The following is a 20,990-nucleotide window of genomic DNA, read 5'->3' as shown; positions in this document are numbered from 1 at the left end:
GCGGGTAACGGTTTGGACGTTAGAAAGGTGAACGTGCATCGATCGGGGACGTACGCGGGGGTGGCAGCTTGCTATATGCCACCATCTCATCAACTGCGTTCTGTGCGGCAAAAGCTATGTTTCACGTCGGTCGCGAACCAGAAAACCAAACCAGAAACGAGGTTACTCCACTGATGATGTATTGGCATCCCCTTTGAAACGGGGCGGTGACAAATAGTCACCTAGCCTGCTTGAGTTACTCAGGTATGCTATAAATGTGTTAGGTGCCCGTTCCAGCGGTGAGCGTCGGCGGCGTAACCGAGCGAACGAGCGCAGCGAAAGATTAAAGCGAACGCGGAGCGCTGTGGGGGATAAAAGACGCGAGGAGGAAAGCTGTGAGGAGGCTGCAGCGGAATCATGAGGCGGAAAGTGGAGGAGGGTACGGCGAAAGCGTGAGAAAAAAAGCGTAGTGTGGTGACGATGGCTGCGAGATGGCGCCATAGTAGCGCGCATTGCCTGCGGCCGCTGCTGTGAATCGCATCCACGCGTCACCCACGCGCTGCCTCTCGCGATCTCCCGATTAGCGAAGCAGTCGCGACACACTTGTCTCCGTTTGTCAAGTGCCGCTCGAGGCAGATTGTCCGCACCAGCCAATATATCGCGCAATGGAAACACGTATACAGCTGCGTTCAAATTTCGCATTAGGGAGTGTCGTAATCGTCGGTGAATTTTACATTCTAGCATTTTTTGTATACATCTTAATCTTTCTTTTTTATGCGATAGCAATTATATGGACACTCCAGGCGCATTTCTGCCGTCGCTGTCGTCGTCGCCGTGAGGTTCCGTATAAAATCCAAGGGCAATAAAATCGTTGCCGCGCGCCGTATGCTGTATGTGCGAGAGAAAGCGTGCGAGGGTGAGCCGGCGATCGCGGCTCAATCGTTCATTGGTTTGCTCGTTCGTTCGTAAGATCGCTCGTTCGTTCTTTGATTCATTCGTTCGCTCGATCGTTCGCTCGCCTGCCTGTCCGACGTCTTAAAACATTAGGCAAAAGCAAAATGACAAAGCGCGTCTCGGACAGCTAGACACGCTTCGGCGTCTCGTGCTGCAACGATTCGTGCAATGCTTCTCATTACGCACACGTCAAATGCAGTTGAGTCTGCCAAGTTGTCTTTTTCTTCGGAAAGAAAAATTCGCCCTATAAGAGCGTAAACCTTCGTTAAAAATAAAGAATACTAACTTTTTTAGAACGTTTCTTGGCCGTGTACTTTTAAGGCAGATCTCGCGCACCGCAGGCATGTAAACGCGCGAAGATGCATAGGCGCCTTTACTTACCGTTGAATGGGCTGGCGTCCGTGTTAAGCCTCACGGCAGTGTATGTTGCCGCACTCTGTAACAAAGTCGCAAAGGCACGAACACATTAGACGAAACGTCTATACGTTGCTGACTCGATCACTTTTATGAGCGGCGTATAATTAGCGCAATGTCACGCTTGCAAAACAGAATCCTAATATTAAACGACAATATCGGAACCGTGCAAAAAAGAGACTCTTCGTCTAAAACAGAGACAGAAAGGACCGCACGTTTGGGCGTTCCTTGTGTGACAATGCTTGCTGACTTGCGTGCGATCTCTTAGCAATTGCCGGTGGACTTCGACGAACTTTCGCTAGCACGGCGGAGTTACTACACACCTGACAGAAACCCTTCAAGTTTGCTGCGGTGCTAGGATGCCTCAACACGAAGCCTTGGCGCTGGCATCGAGGCACCCTATGTGTTGCGGTATTGTGGCGCCATCTAGCATGCACTAGGCTACACACAGCTGTTGCCTCCGAGATTTGAGTGGCACATCTCTGCGCCTTTCCCCGCCTTCATTGAAAAATACAAAGTGGCAAGCAACAGCGTAAACACTGGCCATAATTTGCTATGGCAAATAGCGATTATCCGTATACAGCATGACTGCAAGACATTGGTGTTGGGGGAGAGATGGTTGAGGCTGTGGATTTGGCTGAAACCGCCGGTAAAGTTGTTTTTTCTTACGCTTCGCTATCGTTATTTTAAATTGAACGCTTATCTTTATGAGCACAGTTAAACAACAGTTAATTTTCCCTATGCTGCCCTTAGATTCATTTTTCTATTGACTATGGTTGTTACAAAAAAGAAAAGTTGCTTGTTTTCCCTTATTTTACGTGGTGTTTAGTCATATAACACAAAAAGAGAAACACTTAAACCCTTGAAAAATGTAACCCACCCCCAACTCTCTCCGAAAAAGTGACCCATGGTTCTGTAAAGTCAACTTGCCGGGAGTTCATCGCTGGCAACCTTGAGCACGAACCGTGCGTTGTCGACCTCGTCCCTGAGCATCTTGACAACCTCGGAGTTGTTTCTGAACGTCACCTTCATGTCGGCATCTGCCTCTGCAAGATGAAAATGAGCGACGACGTGGTGTTTGGACCAGCAAGCACGGTGACTGATACTCTACGTCCGCGTCAATGTTACGAACAAAATAATAGTAATGTGACACTGCCGAAACTGTCGTCTGTTGTAGGATAATGCATGTCAGTAGTTAGTGAGAGTGGATCGAAAGGAAATTTCCGCGGTTTTGGTATGTAGCCCCGAAGTAAGAACTGTAACCTGAATATTTGCGCGAACAAAACGAGAACCTGTACGTTGTGGCTGTGTGACCTGGTCTCGAATTCTATTGAAAGAACTATTGATAGTTCTATTGAATACACACGCGCGCACTTGTGTTGGCTTTTTCTCGTGACTGCACTTACTGGTGTACCGGCGGCACCTGCTCATGGCCATTGGTCTCCCCCAGTCGATAGGCCTGTTGCTGGGCGAGAAGAAGCAGCCGTGGTCGCAGTAAATGAACGTCCTGCAAAAAAAAAAAAAAAGTGTGTGTGTGGGGGGGTTCGAAGGAAGTGTCTCGGGTTACGTTTGCCCTATAATATCCGTAATCAAGCAATCAATTAGCTCTGTCACGAAAGCTTAAGATGTTGAGACCGTGGTCAAAACGGCACTAAAATTGCTTGACGAGGCCCATGCACGAATCAGCATACAATGAATTCTTTCATGCATTCCTTTGTATACAACATAGATAATACACAACAGTGGTTGGATCCATAGCCTTAACGGCTAGTCCGGTGTCCACTAAAGAATAAGCAATAAATGATCGAGTGAATGAATCTGTCAATCAATTTACATCAGTGCACACACTCAATGGTAATTTTAATCTAAAAGCTACGTAAGTAGCTTGGTGTTAGAACACTGTAGCGGAAGAAACAGCGTGCACGGAAATGTTCAGATAACATCAGTCGCATGGTATTTCTGAATTATGAATCTCGCATGAAGTGAAAAAAAAATCGCGTATGAAATCTATCACAAATGCAAACGCAGACTTTTGTTTTTCGAATAAATAACATACCTGTCATAATGTTCAGGTATAGGTTCGCAATCGCGATACAGGTCGACGCCTGTTTCCAGCTAAACTGACGAGCTGAGTACGAATGTGACATGTGCTTCCTCCGAAGTACAGGATCAGTGGCGCACTCAGAGGAGCGAGTCTGTCAAGATGCACCATTGGCCCCGCCATAATTGGTCAGGAGAGGAAGATGATAAAGCCATAACACCTTCCTACGTACCCCCCTCCCCACCTCACACACTAATGGCAGTACGACCTAAGCAGCGCCGGGCAGCGGTCTGGTAGTTCCTGTATGAAAAAAAATCACCAGCTGGTGATTTTTGATGATTCCCTGTCGAGGAAAGGGGCGTAAGCGAAGCTTGTGGCAAGACGACGTTGCCGCAGGCGTTCCGCTTCGTTTGCCCTAAACTCAAAGTCGGCGGCTCTTCGCTGACGTTTCGCCTGGGCTTCGGACGCCCTCACGCTAGAATCGGCACGTCGACGACGAGCCCTTTCCCGAGCGAGTTCGCGGCGCCGTTGCTCAATCGCAGCCTGCTCCTCGGCGGAACGCACCACGCGCGGAGCCTTCCCATCCGGACGCCGAAACTGATATGAGGCGAGGGAAGCCCGGCGAAGCGCGCGCCGACCCCCTTTCGCTCCTCGCGACGCACCAAACAACCCTGATTGGTCGCGCGCGTCACGTGATCCGGCGCAGCTTTTTCCGCACCTGCTCTTTCTTCCTTTATTTCCTTCCTGCTTTCTTTATTTCTTGTCCCTGGCTCATGCCCGCATAAATGCGGGTATGAGCCACAAGTGACTTTTGGCGTGACTACGCCGCCACCGAAATCTGTAACGCAATACAAGCTTCGCTTGAATATGAAATACCACAGATCTAAAGACGGTCTTTTTTTTTCTTTTGTGAGAGGAACGGTCAATAAGATAGCTGTTTTAATATTCAAGTATGCGGTCGTACTCACGCACAGTCGGCGTCGTTGAAGCACTTTTCGGCGCACTCCTCCTGTGATGGCACCTCGCTGACGTGCTTCATCTTTTCGCCCGGCACGAAAATTTTGTCGCTGCTTATGAAACTGGCTGCATGGCAACGGGAACAGAAAAAAAAAGAATAACGCAAGTCGATCGTCATTGGAAGGCCACCATCGCGTTTCTGCACTCTGAAAACAAAAAAGAAGTGCCGGAAGCCTCTTTTGCGGGATTACTCACTGTCCAATGGCTGCAGGGACACGTTAAGAGCAGCTAATATAGTTATCTGGGCGGCCACTTATAACTCGCTCTCTTTATTCACACGGCACCCCGTCAAAAGTCTTGGTTTTTGTTTGAACCCTCACTGCATCTTTGTAGCGTGAGAGCCTCTTTTCCGACGAGACACACTAGCTCTAATCTATCCGTGTTCCCGCTCCCTTCCTCGTGATCTCACACAGACATCGCCGATGACTGCAATGAAGTAGCCCTTGGCACCTGTTGTCACCTAGATCTATCTTCCTGAAACTGAAGCCGCTGCCGATAAGCTTGCTTTATTGTACCAATCTCTAGCGCTAGAAATGCAAGCAACCTAAATTCCGATCTCTCCGCTACCCATAGCGTGCACGGTCAACGGTTGTTGCAATTTTGCGGAGCAACAGGGTGGACTACGTTGCCACTTGACACTAAATTGTGGTTAGAAACTTTGTAGTTTCTGGGAGATGATTCTTGTTCGCTAAGTTCTGATTCCAAACAGGCTTACATTATCTTTCGTGCTTATTTCTATTACCTTTCAATATTTATCATGCCTGTTGAAATGAGCTGCCAATGTATGTAACTATATGGGTCTCCGCTAGTTAGGCTATTGGTACAACCGCTTTTGTGATGTACATACAATGTTTGTTTTTCCTGAATTCAATAAAGAACTCAAACCGCCCTAAGGTGCCTGCCCTCCCGTCCGCAGCGGATGCTCACCGTATGTTTTGCTTGTTAACAGTGACAAAGGCCACACGATACCTTGTTCTTATGCGTGCCGGGTTACAGACAAACCATTCTAGAATCAGTACAAAACCGTGATGCACAGTTAATTCAATACGTACTCCCATTACACCAGTGCTGCTACGTAAAAGTTCGTTATAAAGAAGTTGAACCAGAATTACTTCGTTATATCAATTACTTCGTTATATTCATTATTTCATTACATCCCGTTTCGTTATAACGAGGTTTGACTGTACAGAAGTTAGAATCCGGCCTCCCCTATCACGATCTTTTCGTCGACGCTTTGCTAGCTACTACCTTCACAACAAGTTCCTTTTCAGTACCACCCGTCGTGAAGCACGGTACATCACACGCGCCTCGCATATCTTGCAGGACCAGCCATCAGCGAATTCTTGGTCACGTGCATGAAATTCGACATTTTATTGCGGGGGCAATTAGACGGACCCTCGTGGTGCGATAACGCTGCCACCGCTCTTATCATGCTGTTGCGCGCGACGGCGCATGCGCAGCTAGCGCGCCCAGGGCATACGCGGAATGCGTTTGGCTGCAACAATAGAGAGTGCACAGTGCACAACCATGCACAGCCTGTTTATCGCGCGAATGGAAGCTTCCATCACTTCGTCGCTGGCTGTCGTCTGCTAGGAAAGCGTCGCCAGCTCGAGCGCGCCGACACCGCCCCTGTCACGTGTTCCTCGCGTCACTGCTCGCGGACGCTCCATCATTGGTCGCCGCTGTTGCCGTTCGCGAATTTTCAAAAACATTTCGATCATGACCTCCGAGATTCGCGCGCACCGGCTGGTTTTGTTCAAACCAACCGGATCGCTCAAATCTCGGAGGCAATGCTTCGATCTCGATTCGAAAAACAGGTTTTGGGCAAGGAGGTTAGTTCCAGCGACGGCCGCCGCCTTCACTTCGGGGCCAAAATCGCATGCACGTGAAACAGGCTTTATACGTCAGATGCAGGGCCGAGGCAATGACGTGCTTTTTCTCACCTATTGCATCAGGAGACGGCAGCAGTTGCGCGACGACGTGAATGCTGTTGTCTTCGAGGAAACCAATCTGTACGGGATAAAAAACAGAGTATTTGAATTCTGACACTCCCTCTCCCTTAATGTTTATCGTGGCTAGAAACTCCTGGCTGGAAAGTGAGCAGCCTATGGAGTTGGCTTTTGTTAGAAGGGTCGAGACGAAACGTGGCAGAGAAATTCCGCACAAGAGCTCCGCCTAATGGGGCCAATATGCCAAAACTATGACACTCAGGTTTCAGTCGTGTTCGCAACCGAGTGCTCACCATTCAGGAGCGTATAACAAAGACGTCAATCACTGTGCTAATTACGCCTGCCTTTTATGAAGTTAAATTCAGCTGTAGACTTCTTGCATAGACCGTTTTGCCTTCTCATAGAACTGCGCCTAATGCCGTGCGTTTTTATCTTAACCTCTTCTAGTTGGTGTGGCGAAATCGCGACATACCGAATCTGAGCTCATAAATTCGAACAGGATGCCTAAACGGCCGAAATCCTTTTATCTTGACGCTGTGTGTGGTCCTCCAGCAAAAAGCTCGTCAGCAAGTCGCCGTATCTAACTCTAAAAATGCGCATGGTGCTTCTAACGAGGCTAAACACTCCAAGAAACTCGTGCGGCTGCATTTGTTCAGGTGCATAAATTGAAGTCGCCACCGACTGTTTTACGGACTGCCATAAGATGCGAGACGGTACACCTGGCAACAGTACAAGACCACGCGAATATAAAGGCATTGCCCGTTTAAGTTCTTTTTTTAAGCGGGTCTACAAATATGATCCGGGGTAGCGAATGGTGTTGGAGTGCCTGTGGATGTTCTCGCCTCACATATACAAGCATTTATAACTGCAATTCAAATTTGTTTTTCAGGCAAAAACAAAATTAGCCTATAAGATGTTAAAGGCGTTAAAAAAAAACTTGTCAGCCCTTCCACTGGGGTGGAGATGGAAGACCAGCGAAGCTGTACTATATGTTGGGAATTATGTATTTCAAATTATGACTATTAGGCATGATGGTGAAATTGGTTATTTTAACTATTAAAGAATGAGAAATATATATTATCTGGTGGTTTTCATTTATTTAGTGACCGCAGGGACCATGGCGTTATGGTCGCTAAGGTACACAGCCATATAGAAGGCACTATAGCCATAGGGTGTGCGGCAAAGGTTGGCACGTTCTTCATAAACACGTCACCAACGCCGCGCGCGTTCGGTGCGAACGCGGGCAAAACGCCGCTGCCGTCGACAACAGTTCTGCGCGTTGCTGGTGCTGCTACATGTCCAAGTTTATACAGCTCGTCAGAATTTGGGGAATGACAGCCCATAAATAAATGTCATTGAACAAAACACCGGCAGCGCATGCCTTTTATGTTAAATCTGCTCAGACTGTGATTGAGTCGCCAGTTCCCCTTGTGCCCGGTCGCAATATACGTATTTGGTGCCGCAGCTAAACGTCGCCTCCCCTCCCTCCCTCCCTCCCGTTCTTTCACTCGCACGTACATCATACGGCCAATGAGAGTTTTTTTCTACACGCGGACACGACCATCGGGGACTGAGCCTTTAACAGCTTCGCGGTTAAAAAGATGTCGCGCTTACTACTACTTCATTCCTACTCAAGTTTTGCAGCAAGATCGTATTTTATGGACTGGGTGGTTCAATATAAAACTTGACACTGTTGCTTGTCTTGTGTTGAAAAAAATGTCACAGTTTCGCCCTAAGGGCGAAGCAATGAATGCGATAGCAACACAGCAATGTCATACGAAGTAAGGTGAGCGGCTTTGGTAGCAACAACACGCAGAACTGTTGTCGACGCCATCGGCGTTTTGCCCGCGTTAGCTCAAAATGCGTGCGGCGTTGGTGACTGTTGCTGGAGCCTCTGATATAAATAGGCACTTGGTGCCGCAGCTAAACGTCGCCTCCCTTCCCTCCCCCTCCCCCACGGCCTCTCGCGCGTCCGAAGAAGGCGCGTTTGCTCTACATATATGGTGATTGTAAAGGAGAAAAGAGACGCCTACTTCTGCAGCCCTTAAGCGAGCACGGCGCAGAACGCGCGTTTGTTCTCCGCCGTGCGTTCACTCCCCGTGAAAGACGCGCCCCTCGCGCCCTTTCACTCGCACATACAGCGTTCGGCGCGCGGCGACGATTTCATCTCCAAATGACGTCATACGGAACCTCACGGCGACGGCGACGGCGACGGCGACGCCGACGGCAGAAATCTGCTTTTGAGTGTCCATATAATTGCTATCGCAATAAAAAAAAAACGATGCGCATTTGCTTTCGTCTGCGACCCTTTTGGTGTTCCACATCGCACCCCCAGCGATTAACGGAAACCAATCTCGAAGGTCAAGCTTCGCTGTGCTACAGATGCCGGAAGCGACCAAGTAACGTCATAGCCGCCGTGTTTTAGACATCAATCACCGCGAGGGGCGCAGATGAAGGCAACTTCGCATTTGCTTCCTTGACAAACCTAGCAAGTAACTGTGCCAAGTGTTATGTTGAATGATCGGGACAATGAAATGCGATCTAGATAAGAAATTTGAGCAAAAACAAACGATTGGTAAGCGCAAAAACGCAAATCAGTGAGCTCGTATTGTCTGTCTCTTCTGAGGCGGGGAGAGGGGATTTCTGATTGGCTGGGTTGGGGCGCGCGTCAGAAGGACGAGGAACCCCCAGCCAATCAGCACTTCAGCAGCAGACAAAGTGGACACGTCCACTATATATAGGTGGACACTTACAGCATAGGACCCCTGGTCTAGTGTGGTCCACAGGATTAGGAAATAGGTCTGTTCACTCCGACATATACGTAGAACATAGCCTATATGTAAACATTAGTATGTATATATATATATATATATATATATATATATATACTACAGAATGTCAACAAACAGTTTTTTGTGATCCATGTCTACAGAGTATTTTTAAATAGCCAGTGACCTTCTGGTGTCTTACATCTGTTGGGACTAATGTTTGGACTGTTGTTGGGACTAATGTAATATATCAATTTATATTGTCCGAGAGGTACGTTCCCACTCTTGGACATCATACGCAATGCTATACAACGTCGGAGCGCCCAAATTGTTCACAGACGCAGCTTGGCGATACGGAAACATGCCGAGTGCATGCGCGAAGGGCCCAATGCAGAAGTTCGATGTGATGAGAAATGCGAGAGGCTCGACGGCTGCGCTCACCTGTGGCTTGGGGATGCGAAGAGGCGAGATTTGTGGCAGCGTGTAGAGCTTTTCCCAGACAGTCTCCAGCAGCTTGTTCCTGTTGGACCACAGGGCTCGCCTGCTCACGTTCTTGTCGCCTGCGTGCACGCCGATGCGATGCCGTATACGTTGCTTCAGCGTGTAATCGTAAACTGTTCTGTGCGTAGCCGACAATAGGGAGTTTTAGCGTGCCCGGTATTCGGGTAAACGCAGGCGGACTGGGCGTTTTAGCGGAGGGACGCAGGCGTCAACGTGAGCGGCCTGCACGGTGCAGCCACCTCGTGGCGTGGAGCTCAACCAGACAAACACAGCTAATATTGCAGTAACCAAGTGTATTCTATCTTCGCTGCTGGTGTACTTTTTCGGCAGTGGCGGAATCGTGTCGCTGCCGAAAATTTACACCCGCAGCAAAGTTCAGGTCGCAGGCCGACCTTTCAACGTTTCTTTTGTAATAAATCTCTCCCTCTCTCAAACGGGCGTTCTTTTTCTTCTTTTTTTCATTTTCTTTTTTAGGCAATACATCGGTTTTTCCCGCGAGGCAGGACAGAAGGAGGTGGTTAGATTCCTGACTGCGTCCTGACAACGCCGAGCGCGCAGCAGCAACAATGGTTTTACGCAGCCCCATTCATTGTTCGCTGAGTACCTGAAATGTTTACGTATTTACAATGAATGTCATGAAGTCACTAAGCATGCAAACGCACGGTGCAAAAGTGGAAGAAGAAAGAAAGAAAGAAAGAAAGGGAGGGAAGGAAGGAAGAAAGGAAGGAATTGCGCGTCATTTTAGAAAAAAGAAGAAGAAAGAAAGTCAATTTTGATAGGTACGTTTATGAGCAGTAACATACAGTTTTCGCAAACGTCCTGCGGAATAAACTAAATTACGAGGCACGTCAGTGTACAACGAGGTTTAAAGCGATTAACTTTCTTCGCGCTTCGGCCATTTTCGTCGCGCTGTGACCTCTCGCGCAACTCAGTTGCGGGGATGGGCCGGAATGAGGGGAGGCACTGTCGCTCACTCTCGTTCATTTGTCCGAGCTAGTTGCTTACACTGACAGTCATCGCCGATGGTATCTGCATCCTTTTTACAGCGCAGCTTTTAGTTAGGAGCCCGTTTCTGCGTTGAGCGCTGGCGGCGGCCGGCGTCCCTGGGCGTAGCCGAGTGAACGAACACAGCGAAGGATGAAAGAAGGAACGTGGAGCGCAGCAGGGGATAAACGTCGGCGATTGCGAAGAGAGCGCGAGGAGGGAAGCAGACGAGGAGGGTATGGCAAAAGGGCGAGGGGAAAGGGGAGTGCCCCACGATACAGCTTCCACGGCGGCAACCAGGCATGCGGCGAGCGCATCCACCGATATCATATACGGAAACAAAGCGCTGTCTTGTGCTTCTGACCCATTGCGCATGCGCTACTTCGCCTGCGCCGCCGCCGCTAGATAATGCGCGTCAATGCGTTTTTGTGCTCTTCGGAACAATGAGCGACTCAACCAGTGGAAATGCTTCGTCTGTCGCTGCTGCTAAACGAGCTGCCCGAGCAGCGGTAGGGTGACTACGAGCCACCCTATATAGCAGAGGCTCAGCGCCGCCGCCGAGAGGACCCTGTCGTTCAGAATCAAATTATTTGGCGCAATATATCGCAAATTCAAAACACCTAAACAGCTGCGCTCAACATTCGCATTATAGGAAGTATCGTAATCGTCGGTAAATATTTTTGAACACATAACTGCCATTTTTTAATGTTGGGCATACGCCTTCATATTCCGGGCATACATGTATGCAAGCAAAGCCAACGTGACAGTTTTGAAATGGGTGTTTCGATATCATACGACCCTAAAATGTATCTTCACTCACTTATGAAGAGTAGGTCCAGGTAGCTTTTCCTGTCCTTGCTTACGGCGCAGTCCCTGATGTCGAAGTTCCACACGAACGTCTCGTCCAGCCTGTCCTCCTCGACAAAGTCGAAGTAGTTCACGGCGTGGGACTCCGGCTGCGCATAAGAGACGACGTCGGAGCTTATGCGTTTGCACCCATAGTTCCCCATGTTCTTCTTTCTGGGGTTTTACGTGCCAAAACCAGTTCTGATTATGAGGCTCGCCGTAGTGGAGGGCTCCGGATTAATTTTGACCACCTGGGGTTCTTTAACGTGCACTACAACGCAAGCACACGGGCGCATAGGCGCCGACTAAGGGGGGGGGGGGGGGGGGGGCCTCCGGGGCTCGAGCCCCCTCTGGAATTCCCGGGGGGGGGGGGCTGAGCCCCCCCCCCCAGAGATCCGTGGCCTAGCCCCCCCCCCCCCCCTCAACTGTCATTACCGGAGTTCTGTTACCCATATAATTTGAGGATTCTCTTGCGTTGCCTCCACATTTTCACTTTTGTTGTGGCTAAAAGCTTACGGCACCATTGTTGGCGCGGATGTGCACGGCTTTTAATTTATACTTTCGGTTTATTTCGGCAAATCCTGACAATAGGAGGACAAGCGCATTAGAAGCACCAGCGGCGGCTACCTTATCCGTGTTTCCTCACTCTAACATTTTTTTTTTAATTTCAGCTGAGAACACCACGCACAGACACAATATATTTAAATATATACACAGGACAAAGTTTATTATATTTTTAAAGAGGGAATGTAGCCAACTATATGAATGGATAGCCTATACCTTAAGAATGAATATGCTGATGTATGTTCACCTTACTTCAAATTACTTTGCGTGCTTTTTTGACACTGAAAAAAAGCTTCAGTGACCCCTTCGGCACAGTCTTCTGTCAACGGCGCGTGAAAAGCACGTGAGCGGTATGTGTCTCAATATTGATTGTCTTTCCAGTAGGCAATGCTAACGATTGGCGACAAAATAAAAGGAAAACAAGCTCTTCTAATTATTTACAACATTTACGCATTAGAGATGGAAACATCGCATGTTGCAAGTAGAGGTCATAAATACGGGGTGTTTCAGCAAACACTTTCAAATTTTTTTTTAAAGGTTGCCTGTGGCAGATAGCACAATTCTAGTTCATGAGCTGGTCTCGTAGAGGTGGACATTACTTGCACAAAAAATTGAAATGCATAATCGAGTAATAAAAAAAATCACCGATTAGGTTTTTAACATATTGACTTATGGCCCGTGTTGCAATTTACAAATTCTAGCCGTGGAATTCGCAAGGTGGATGCACTAGGAACTAATTCTCAGGATGGCACCAGTTTCGAGATATTAATTCCCGAACATTGCGGAGAAATGCATTGGCGTTCCAGTTACGTTTGCGCTTACCCGCCGTGGTTGTTTAGTGGCTATGGTGTTGGACTGCTAAGCATGAGGTCGCGAGATCAAATCACGGCCACGGCGGCTGCATTTCGATGGGGCGAAATGCTAGAACACCCGTATACTTAGATTTAGGTGCACGTTAAAGAACTCCAGGTGGTCTAAATTATTCCATAGTCCTCCACTACGGCGCGCCTCATAATCAGATCGTGGGTTTGGCACGTAAAACCTCATAATTTACTTTTTAATGCAATTTACCCCTTCAGGAGAATGTGAACGCTGATCGATATATATGACAATATTCACAAATAAATGGCTCAATTTTTTTCAGATTGTTTCCCGCTCCCTGAATGACAAGGCCGTTTTTATCACAACATTTTCTTGCTTATTCGGAGTCCTGTTTTAATAATAGATTCATTTTCTTCCAAACAATCTCAGAGTTATTGCTCCACCCAGCGTCAAAATAATTGCGCGAATAATTTCGTTTAGCATTCCTACCGCCCTCGACTGCACCTCCCTCCTCTTAACCACCGCTTCCGTTACTCTACGATACAGGACAGGTTATTTGCCCTACGCATTACACAGCTGCATTAAAATACCGGCCACTCCCATTTATACTCTTGATATGCAGCGCATATAATTTTTCATCCCATCGCAGGTCGCGCGGTTCTTAGGTTCTTCTCAAGCCTCTTTGTTAACATTGTTGTCAAGGGACAATGTAGCCGTGCAGATAAAGACTACGCATATATTTCCTTCCGCGCATGATCGAGGATGCTGGCACAAATGAAAAGAAGATCTAGAAAAATAATGAGCCATTCCACTCTGTGAAGGGGGTAACCAGCGAAGCTGTTTAGAGCACGACGCAGACACAGAATGTGGAGGCCGCTTACAGTAGTCCTAACTCCCAAGGAGCAACGCGCCTACGAAGGGCGACGGCAGGAACAGACACGAGAAAGCAATCGTCGCCGGAAGTGCGCACTGTACACGCCGCCTCCCCATTACGACGAGAGAAGTGAGATTCAAAATTGACAACGGCACCGTCGTCTTATATACACGCGCGACGGTGCCGCCGCCCCGGGAGAGCGGCAGGAAACTAGCCACGCAAGCGGTTGGAACGCCGACAAAGAGTGGGCGGTGCAAACGTAGACATGGCCGACGAGGGTCGGCCTTTTGGGCTAAGATCCGTTGGTACCCTTGTTCCTGGGACTTCTTTTGGTCCCAGGTGTGACAAGGCTAGTTCGAGGGCGCGCGTTACAGGTCCCGGAGTCGACCACCCGGAGTCCACAGAGGTATGTGCCATTGCGCTCGGACCCTTTCTGTGCTATCACCAGGATCGGCCGACAATTTTGTTTACGCGCACGAAAAATGCACGGAAGCCTAGCCATGAACAGATTCGCTGCAAAACGGAAAGACAGAATCTCATTCGCGCAAGGGGGGGAGCAGTTCCGTGCCAATATTTCTTTGAGAAACTCCCGTCTACGTGAACCCTTTCGCGTCGCCATGCGCTCACCTTCCAGGTGCCAAGGTAGTCCTCTTGCATTCCGCTTGTTTCGCGGCGAAGGGGGACAAACTTGTCAAGCTGGGCTCCCGCTGAAAACCACTGGAGCTGGGGGGAAAAAAAATAGAAAACAGTGCACCAAAGGGCATGCGTTTCTATGGCCGCTTGTGAGGGTAAAACTATAATGCTCATACCGTACCATGTTAAAAACACACAACATAATAACCCTAAAATGAGTCAATCAATCAATCAATCAACCAATCAATCAATCAATCAGTGAGTGTTGCCATCTTTTTTCCGAGCGTGTCGCTAAACTGAGAACGATGTCGCTAGATTTTCGCTAAATTTATCTCCAATGTCAATAAATTTGGCGCTAACTGTCGAGTAAATTCTGAGTAATGTAGGTACTTTTAGAACACCGTGGCGTATAGGCTAACATGGCTCAACGCATCTACCGAAATGTTTCACATTTCTACAGTGCCGTGCAGGTGAAGAATTAGCAGTTAATTTCCCAGAAGCGTGTACACTGTTTTTTACTTTACTAATATATTTTAAGAACAATGCACGATAGGAACTGACATCCTGTATTTATCTTCAGATTTTAGGATTACAAGTTCAGCACGGTTCAAAATAACTGCTCAGCTGATTTTTCTAGCACAAAGGCCACGCAAACGAGAGTTTGCTCTCGTTTGCCCCGTTTTCATGCATACAAACTAGATAATGATAATCATAATAACGACTTGCAGGATTGTGCGTGCCCGAGTATATAGCGATTCGTCGGTTCCTTATCACAGCCTTTTAAATTACTTGACATATCGTGACGAAACGTGACTTACCGAAGTGAAGTAGAAAGTGGTGACCAAGCGCGAGTAGTGTTCACCCTCGATGGTCACGTTTTGTCTCACAGATTCCCAGATGTCGCTGGCTACTCCGCGAATCACGGCCTGCGGGTGGACAGGCGCCAAAGAAGAGTAAAAATGCGGTCACGTGTAAATACGTCATTTCATACTGAACTCGGTGTACGTGTCAGTGTTTTCAAGGACCTAAATAGTCTATATATGCCAACTTTGCAGCTTAAGTAATGCCCTTAAGACCCTTGAGCACGAAGAGAAGAAGAGAGACACAGAAGAAAGGGGAAAGGCAGGGAGGTTAATCAGAATGGAAAATCCGATTTGCTACCCTACACTAGGGAGCAAGAGGGAGATATATGTATATAAAAGTAGAAGAGAGAGACAGGCATCACACACACACGATCACAGCCGGTCACTATCACTGCAGATTATCACAGCTCAGTGGCACTTGTACGAACAGCACTTCAGGCTACAGCCGTTTTTACAGGTCCTCGTCGGTCTCAGCTACGATGGCATAGGAGGTCGGCATTGCAGAATGCGAAAAAAAAAATGCATATTATACAGTCGGCTGCAATTGTCAGTGGATTATTTACCGGCTTCTCGTCAGTCGCCAAGAGTGGTGCTTGGACGACAGACTTTTGCCTAAATTTGTAACTTTTAAACCGGTAACTGTGAACAATCAAGTAGCAGCAGGCTATAGCGATTCGGGCCGACCTCTTTGACATTTAGTACACCCTCCTCAGACTCGAACATGTAGCTCATGGGCGTAATCGCTTTTCAAGCCGATTCTTATTATCAACGACAGGCTATGTTACACGAACACGAAAGACCAATTTTTGTTTAATACCATGGCTAGATACTGCGAAGCCAGCACCTTCATGTAAGCGGAGAAAGTGACCGTCTTGTCTACGTTTCTTTGAAAAATAGTTTTTCTTTGTTTAAACACAGGCATTAAGATCGTGCGTGGTACCTAGGTTGACATATTGATACTTCATCCGGGCTTTTCACGTCGACTCGCGATAATCAAAAGGCACGTGACAGGTACTCGTTTTCATCACCTACGACACAACGTTCTAGATGAAATTCGTGTCAGTTTTTACTGAAGCTGATGGCAAGAATATAATTAAACTACTTCTATAAACATCCGCATGTACACTACCTGATAGTGAGATGAATATTCTGCGTAATCTAGTCCGACGTATTATTGCGATAGCAATTACATGGACACTCCAAGCGGATTTCTGCCGTTGGCGTCGTCGTCGCCGTTGCCGTAAGGTTCCGTATAAGGTCCAAGGGCGATAAAATCGTCGCCCCGCGCTGTATGCTGCATGCGCGCGTGAAAGCACGCGAGAGACGCGCGCTTTCCATCGTCTTCCGTCGCGCGAAAGGCCGTGGGGGGATGGGAGGGAGGGAGGGGGGGGGGCGACGTTGTGCTGCGGCACCAAATGCGTATCTTGCGACCGGGCGCAAGGGGAACTGGAATCTCACAGGCGACGGCGGGCGGTCGCGCGCACCGTATCTTGAAAGCGATCTGCAACACGGCTCCTACCTTTGTATGCGCTGTGCTTTCGCCGCTCAGTTTCCGTTGAAGCGATAGACCGCAAAAAGCTTCGCTCGCTACTGCTGGCGCGCTTGCTCACGCCAGCGTTTTGACAGCGGTTGTGTGCGGTCATCGAGTGTGATCAATTCATGTTTCATTGCCCGCGCTGACACCATGCTTGTTAATCCAGTTCGAAAGCGAGTGTGTCCAAGTTTATACATCCGATAAAACTACTATCCTTACTCTGTATAGCTCTCTACTAATTTGCTATCGCAACTCATGCTTCGCCTTTCGAGCGAAACTGCGATTTTTTTTTGCACAAGGTGGAAGGCAATGTGCACCATGGATCGAAGTGGATGATAACTCTGTCTCTCTCTTTTTGCAAGCAATCAAAGACAATCGCACCTGCAAATTAAAGGGGCAAACAAGCAGATGGAGGATTAAATGTTTGCGTTAGGTTAACAAAATTTTAAAGCCGTTTTTGTTTAGGTAACCGTAAAGTTTGGCAGATGGCAATTAAATAGCGAAGTACCGAAAATTAGGATTACGAACTAAAGACAAAACCAGATTTGAAATCTCTAAGGAGTGTGCGAATATCCTGCACAGCGATTTGTCGAAAATTAAACTTGGAATGACGCTATCTATATATTATAATATATTGCAGACGTTGTGGACGCTATAAGACGTTGTCATTTAGCGATGCCACTTGTTCTTCCATTGTATGCCGCCATGCTCACTACATGGCATCATGCGCATGCTCCGGAGTCGCGAGTTTGCCGCGACGGCAGCGCCACCTTGCGGGAGGAGGCGACAGAAAGGGGTCGCTTGACCGGCGGATGCCGGTTTCAAAGGCTCATACCAAGCCTCAGCATCTTTTTCTTTGCCTGCCTTTGCCTGCCTTGTAGCGGTGCGCACGACGGGTCTTACGTTTAAGTTATTGAAATTTAAGTAGAACGAGGCGGAAAGGTGCAACAACCATCTTGATGACACGTACATGCACGCCGTTTCAAAGGGGAGCTTATATCATGACTGTCGTCATCATCATCCTAGAGCCCATTTCCATTTTCCTGGTTTTAATCTCACCGGGCTGGTGCCGCAGTTCACGAAAACGTGATCTCGTGTCCGTGGCTCTCCGAGGCGGAGTTTGAAAATTCATGTTGAGAGTTTGAGACGCCGAGTTTGATAAATGTTGATGACGGTGACGTCGACAGAGCTCGTCGTCTAAACGTCCCTGCTTCCTCGTCACGAGTGGCGTCCACTTCGCAGCCATCAGCGATGGTTCCCACACTCTCGAAGGCCATCTTTTTACCGTACTACGGGGAGGGGGAAGGGATGAGGCTTAAAGGCTCTCGAAGGCCATGCTTTGACCCTACTACGGGGAGGGGCAAAGGTATCAGGCTTAAAGGACCGATGACGCCGCGTGGCCGACTATTTGGACACCACCAACAAAGCCCCCAGCACCGGTTGGCTTGCATGACACCCGCGAAGCGTTGCGTCTAACGCCTTTGTTGTATTTACGAAGAACCGCGGAAAGCGCTGTGACACTGACCTGGCCCACGTAGTAGAAGTCTCCGACGAGCTCGAGCATCTCGGCGGGACTCTTCATGGTCAGGATATCCCTGCTCACCATGGTCCTGGAGAAATAGGACTTGGAGATGTGGTCGATCGTGCAGGTGCCCTCCTTGTCGAACCGATACATGACGCCTAGAGAGTAACGAAGGAAGGGAATGCTTACTCGAGCACCACCACGCATAATTACAATGCGCAAGAAACAACGCACGCGGGATATGGCATTCAAACGTTGTGCTTGTCATGGCAATGCAGCGAAGCAAAATGCAAAGCAAGCCTGCGTGACTTCATGGCGTTAAACACCACCAATCAATCGGTATAGGCAGCCGAGCTTTTTCTTTCGCGCGATCTGGCGCCTGTGCAGACTATGGGAGTCTTGTCCACCGTCCACCTTTAGATGCACAGGTTTGTGGCAAGCGGTAGCCATGACGCTACGAGACAGTCACTACTGTGAGGGCAAGCAGAGAACTACCCTGTATACGCTCCTTCTGTCTTAAGTTCTTCCGTGTTCGTATCTCTCCTGATTCGCTCCCGTTCAAAATAATCTCACCGCTCAATTAGATCAAAATTGAACCGGTTGTTTTTGATCACTAACGGTATATAGCGGGTGTAACAATAGTTAGAAATGCAGAGGCGTTGCCAGCACGTCGAGATTATTCGCTGTAGACGACAGGAAATTTTAAGCAGTGCAGGACTTGACGGGGCAAAAGATGACGTGGCAAAAAGAAAAAAAAGAAAAAAAAAAGAAGAAACAAAAAGAAACGAATAAATAAACACAGGGTTCCAAACGGACGCTGTGCCCAAAAGCAAGCTCAGATTGAGAAGTATGCGCATATATGAGACGGCGACATGGGAAGGCACGACAAGGCATTGGTGTAATTTTCATTTCTTTAAAACAAAAAATACAGTAACTGCCACAAACCTGAGTTGAAGTCGTGGATTTCTGCCGTGGTGGCTCCGGTGTTTTGGAAGAGTTCCACCCTCGCGAGCTTGTTGGCACCGTCGTACCAGATCTGTGGGAAAGCGACAAGCGGCGATAATTAACTTAGCGCAGTGCGCGATCGAGCCGTATACTTAAACCTTGCTCCGAATTTTTAAACTTGCGGAGCGGGAACACTAAGCGAAAATGCAGTAAACCCTCGTTATAACGAAATCTTTTCTTACGATACATCGCTTTATTCGAAGTTTTCACGGTCCCGCAAGCGCAACGAGTAATCGAGTTATGTAACGTAAAGTTGCTCAATAATACTAACCTAGGTTAAAGGTACATAGTGCAAAACTGCAGCAAACCTTGTTATAACTCTCTACAGATGGAAGTTGCTGGCAAGCCGCGCGGACCTTCCAGCAATCGTGGTTGCTCACCTTGTTCACGGTGACGTGCAGTTCGGGCTTGACGCCTGCCTTGGTGTAGTAAATCTCGTACTGGAAAGAAATCTGCTGGGGAATGGTTGGCAGCTTTTTGGACGCTGGGTTCTTCTTGCCCTCGCACCCGATGCCAGTCTTGAGCTGCATTAAAAAAAAATGTTCAAGCAGAACCAATCAGTCGATGACAGTGAATGCCAATGCGAGAACATTTGTATGAAGACTATTTCTTTCTTTCTTTCTTTCTTTCTTTCTTTCTTTCTTTCTTTCTTTCTTTCTTTCTTTCTTTCTTTCTTTCTTTCTTTCTTTCTTTCTTTCTTTCTTTCTTTCTTTCTTTCTTTCTTTCTTTCTTTTATTTAACGTGCCCAGAAACAACCTTAACGTTTGAGTCCTGGCACGCGCATGCTTTAAAACCGAAAAACAAAACAACAGTGCATAAAATTTGAAAAATATGAAGCAATAAATAAAAGTGACAAATGGTGAAAAGAGCTTACATACAACAAAACTCAAGGTAAATATAAAAAAGAAAAAGAAGGCAGTTGAAAAATCTGTGAAACAATGAAACACCATCGCAAAGCTAATGAGGGAAAGTAAAACTAATATACTATTACTGGTAATAATATTAATAATAATAATGATCATGGTAAGCACCATGGCATCATCATCACGAGCATCATATCAGCATAGTGCCGTGATAATAAATGGGCCTCATAACGGAGCGTCATGATGCGATATTGCTGTTCAGACACACGCAATCTGTGCGCGTCAGACTAGGATGCTGTGGGTAGACACTCCCGCTTGGTTTATTGGTGTCGAGCGCTAATCCCAATCCAAGCATGGCGAACACACCCGCCGCAGTGGCTCAGTGGCTACTGCTGAGCTGCGCTGCTGACCACGCATTTCGATGAAGGCGAAATTCAAAAAAAAAAAAAAAAAAAAAAAAACGACCGTGTGCTTGCATTGTAGTGCACATGAAAGAACCCCAGGTGGTCAAAATTAATCCGGAGCCCTCCATTATGGCGTGCCTCATAATGAGAACTGGTTTGGGCACTTAAAACCCCAGAAAGAAGAAGAACGTTACAAGCCCAACATCAGCAGTCCGCCGGTCGCGAGCCTCCCTTCAGTTCGTCTTCTTCGATGCGCCTCGCGAGTGCAATGGTTTCCAAGAGGTGCCTCGACGCGCGCCCATTGAAGCAACCTACATCATGCTAGAGTTGCATCACACAGTATTGTGACGCCATCTCTACGCCAATACAGCGTCGCATAGGAACAGGATACCTAGATACAGCAAAGTAGGGTAAGGTACGCAAAATAAGTGCTCTCACATTTAGAATGAAGTG

The 20,990-nt window shown here is 47.8% G+C and overlaps 1 protein-coding gene across 1 annotated transcript in view; it reads right to left on the bottom strand.

Annotated features, from left to right (window-relative positions):
- The window catches only part of LOC119466036 (uncharacterized), a 53,607-nt gene that overhangs the window by 9,727 nt on the left and 22,890 nt on the right, over positions 1–20,990 (bottom strand). The window contains exons 8-19 of the mRNA XM_037726528.2: positions 19,651–19,794; positions 19,211–19,301; positions 18,269–18,423; positions 15,165–15,272; positions 14,341–14,436; positions 11,428–11,563; positions 9,564–9,682; positions 6,349–6,415; positions 4,357–4,471; positions 2,754–2,854; positions 2,278–2,393; positions 1,315–1,369 (exon numbers count right to left, since the gene is read on the bottom strand). Coding sequence (XP_037582456.1) covers positions 1,315–1,369; positions 2,278–2,393; positions 2,754–2,854; positions 4,357–4,471; positions 6,349–6,415; positions 9,564–9,682; positions 11,428–11,563; positions 14,341–14,436; positions 15,165–15,272; positions 18,269–18,423; positions 19,211–19,301; positions 19,651–19,794 — 1,303 coding nt within the window. The remainder of the gene's footprint in view (positions 1–1,314; positions 1,370–2,277; positions 2,394–2,753; positions 2,855–4,356; positions 4,472–6,348; positions 6,416–9,563; positions 9,683–11,427; positions 11,564–14,340; positions 14,437–15,164; positions 15,273–18,268; positions 18,424–19,210; positions 19,302–19,650; positions 19,795–20,990) is intronic.

This window comes from Dermacentor silvarum, chromosome 10 (genome assembly GCF_013339745.2).
Source record: "Dermacentor silvarum isolate Dsil-2018 chromosome 10, BIME_Dsil_1.4, whole genome shotgun sequence".
Lineage (NCBI taxonomy): Eukaryota > Metazoa > Arthropoda > Arachnida > Ixodida > Ixodidae > Dermacentor > Dermacentor silvarum.
The sequence above is the reverse complement of the archived record's forward strand: the minus strand, read 5'-3'. Positions and strand labels throughout refer to the sequence as shown.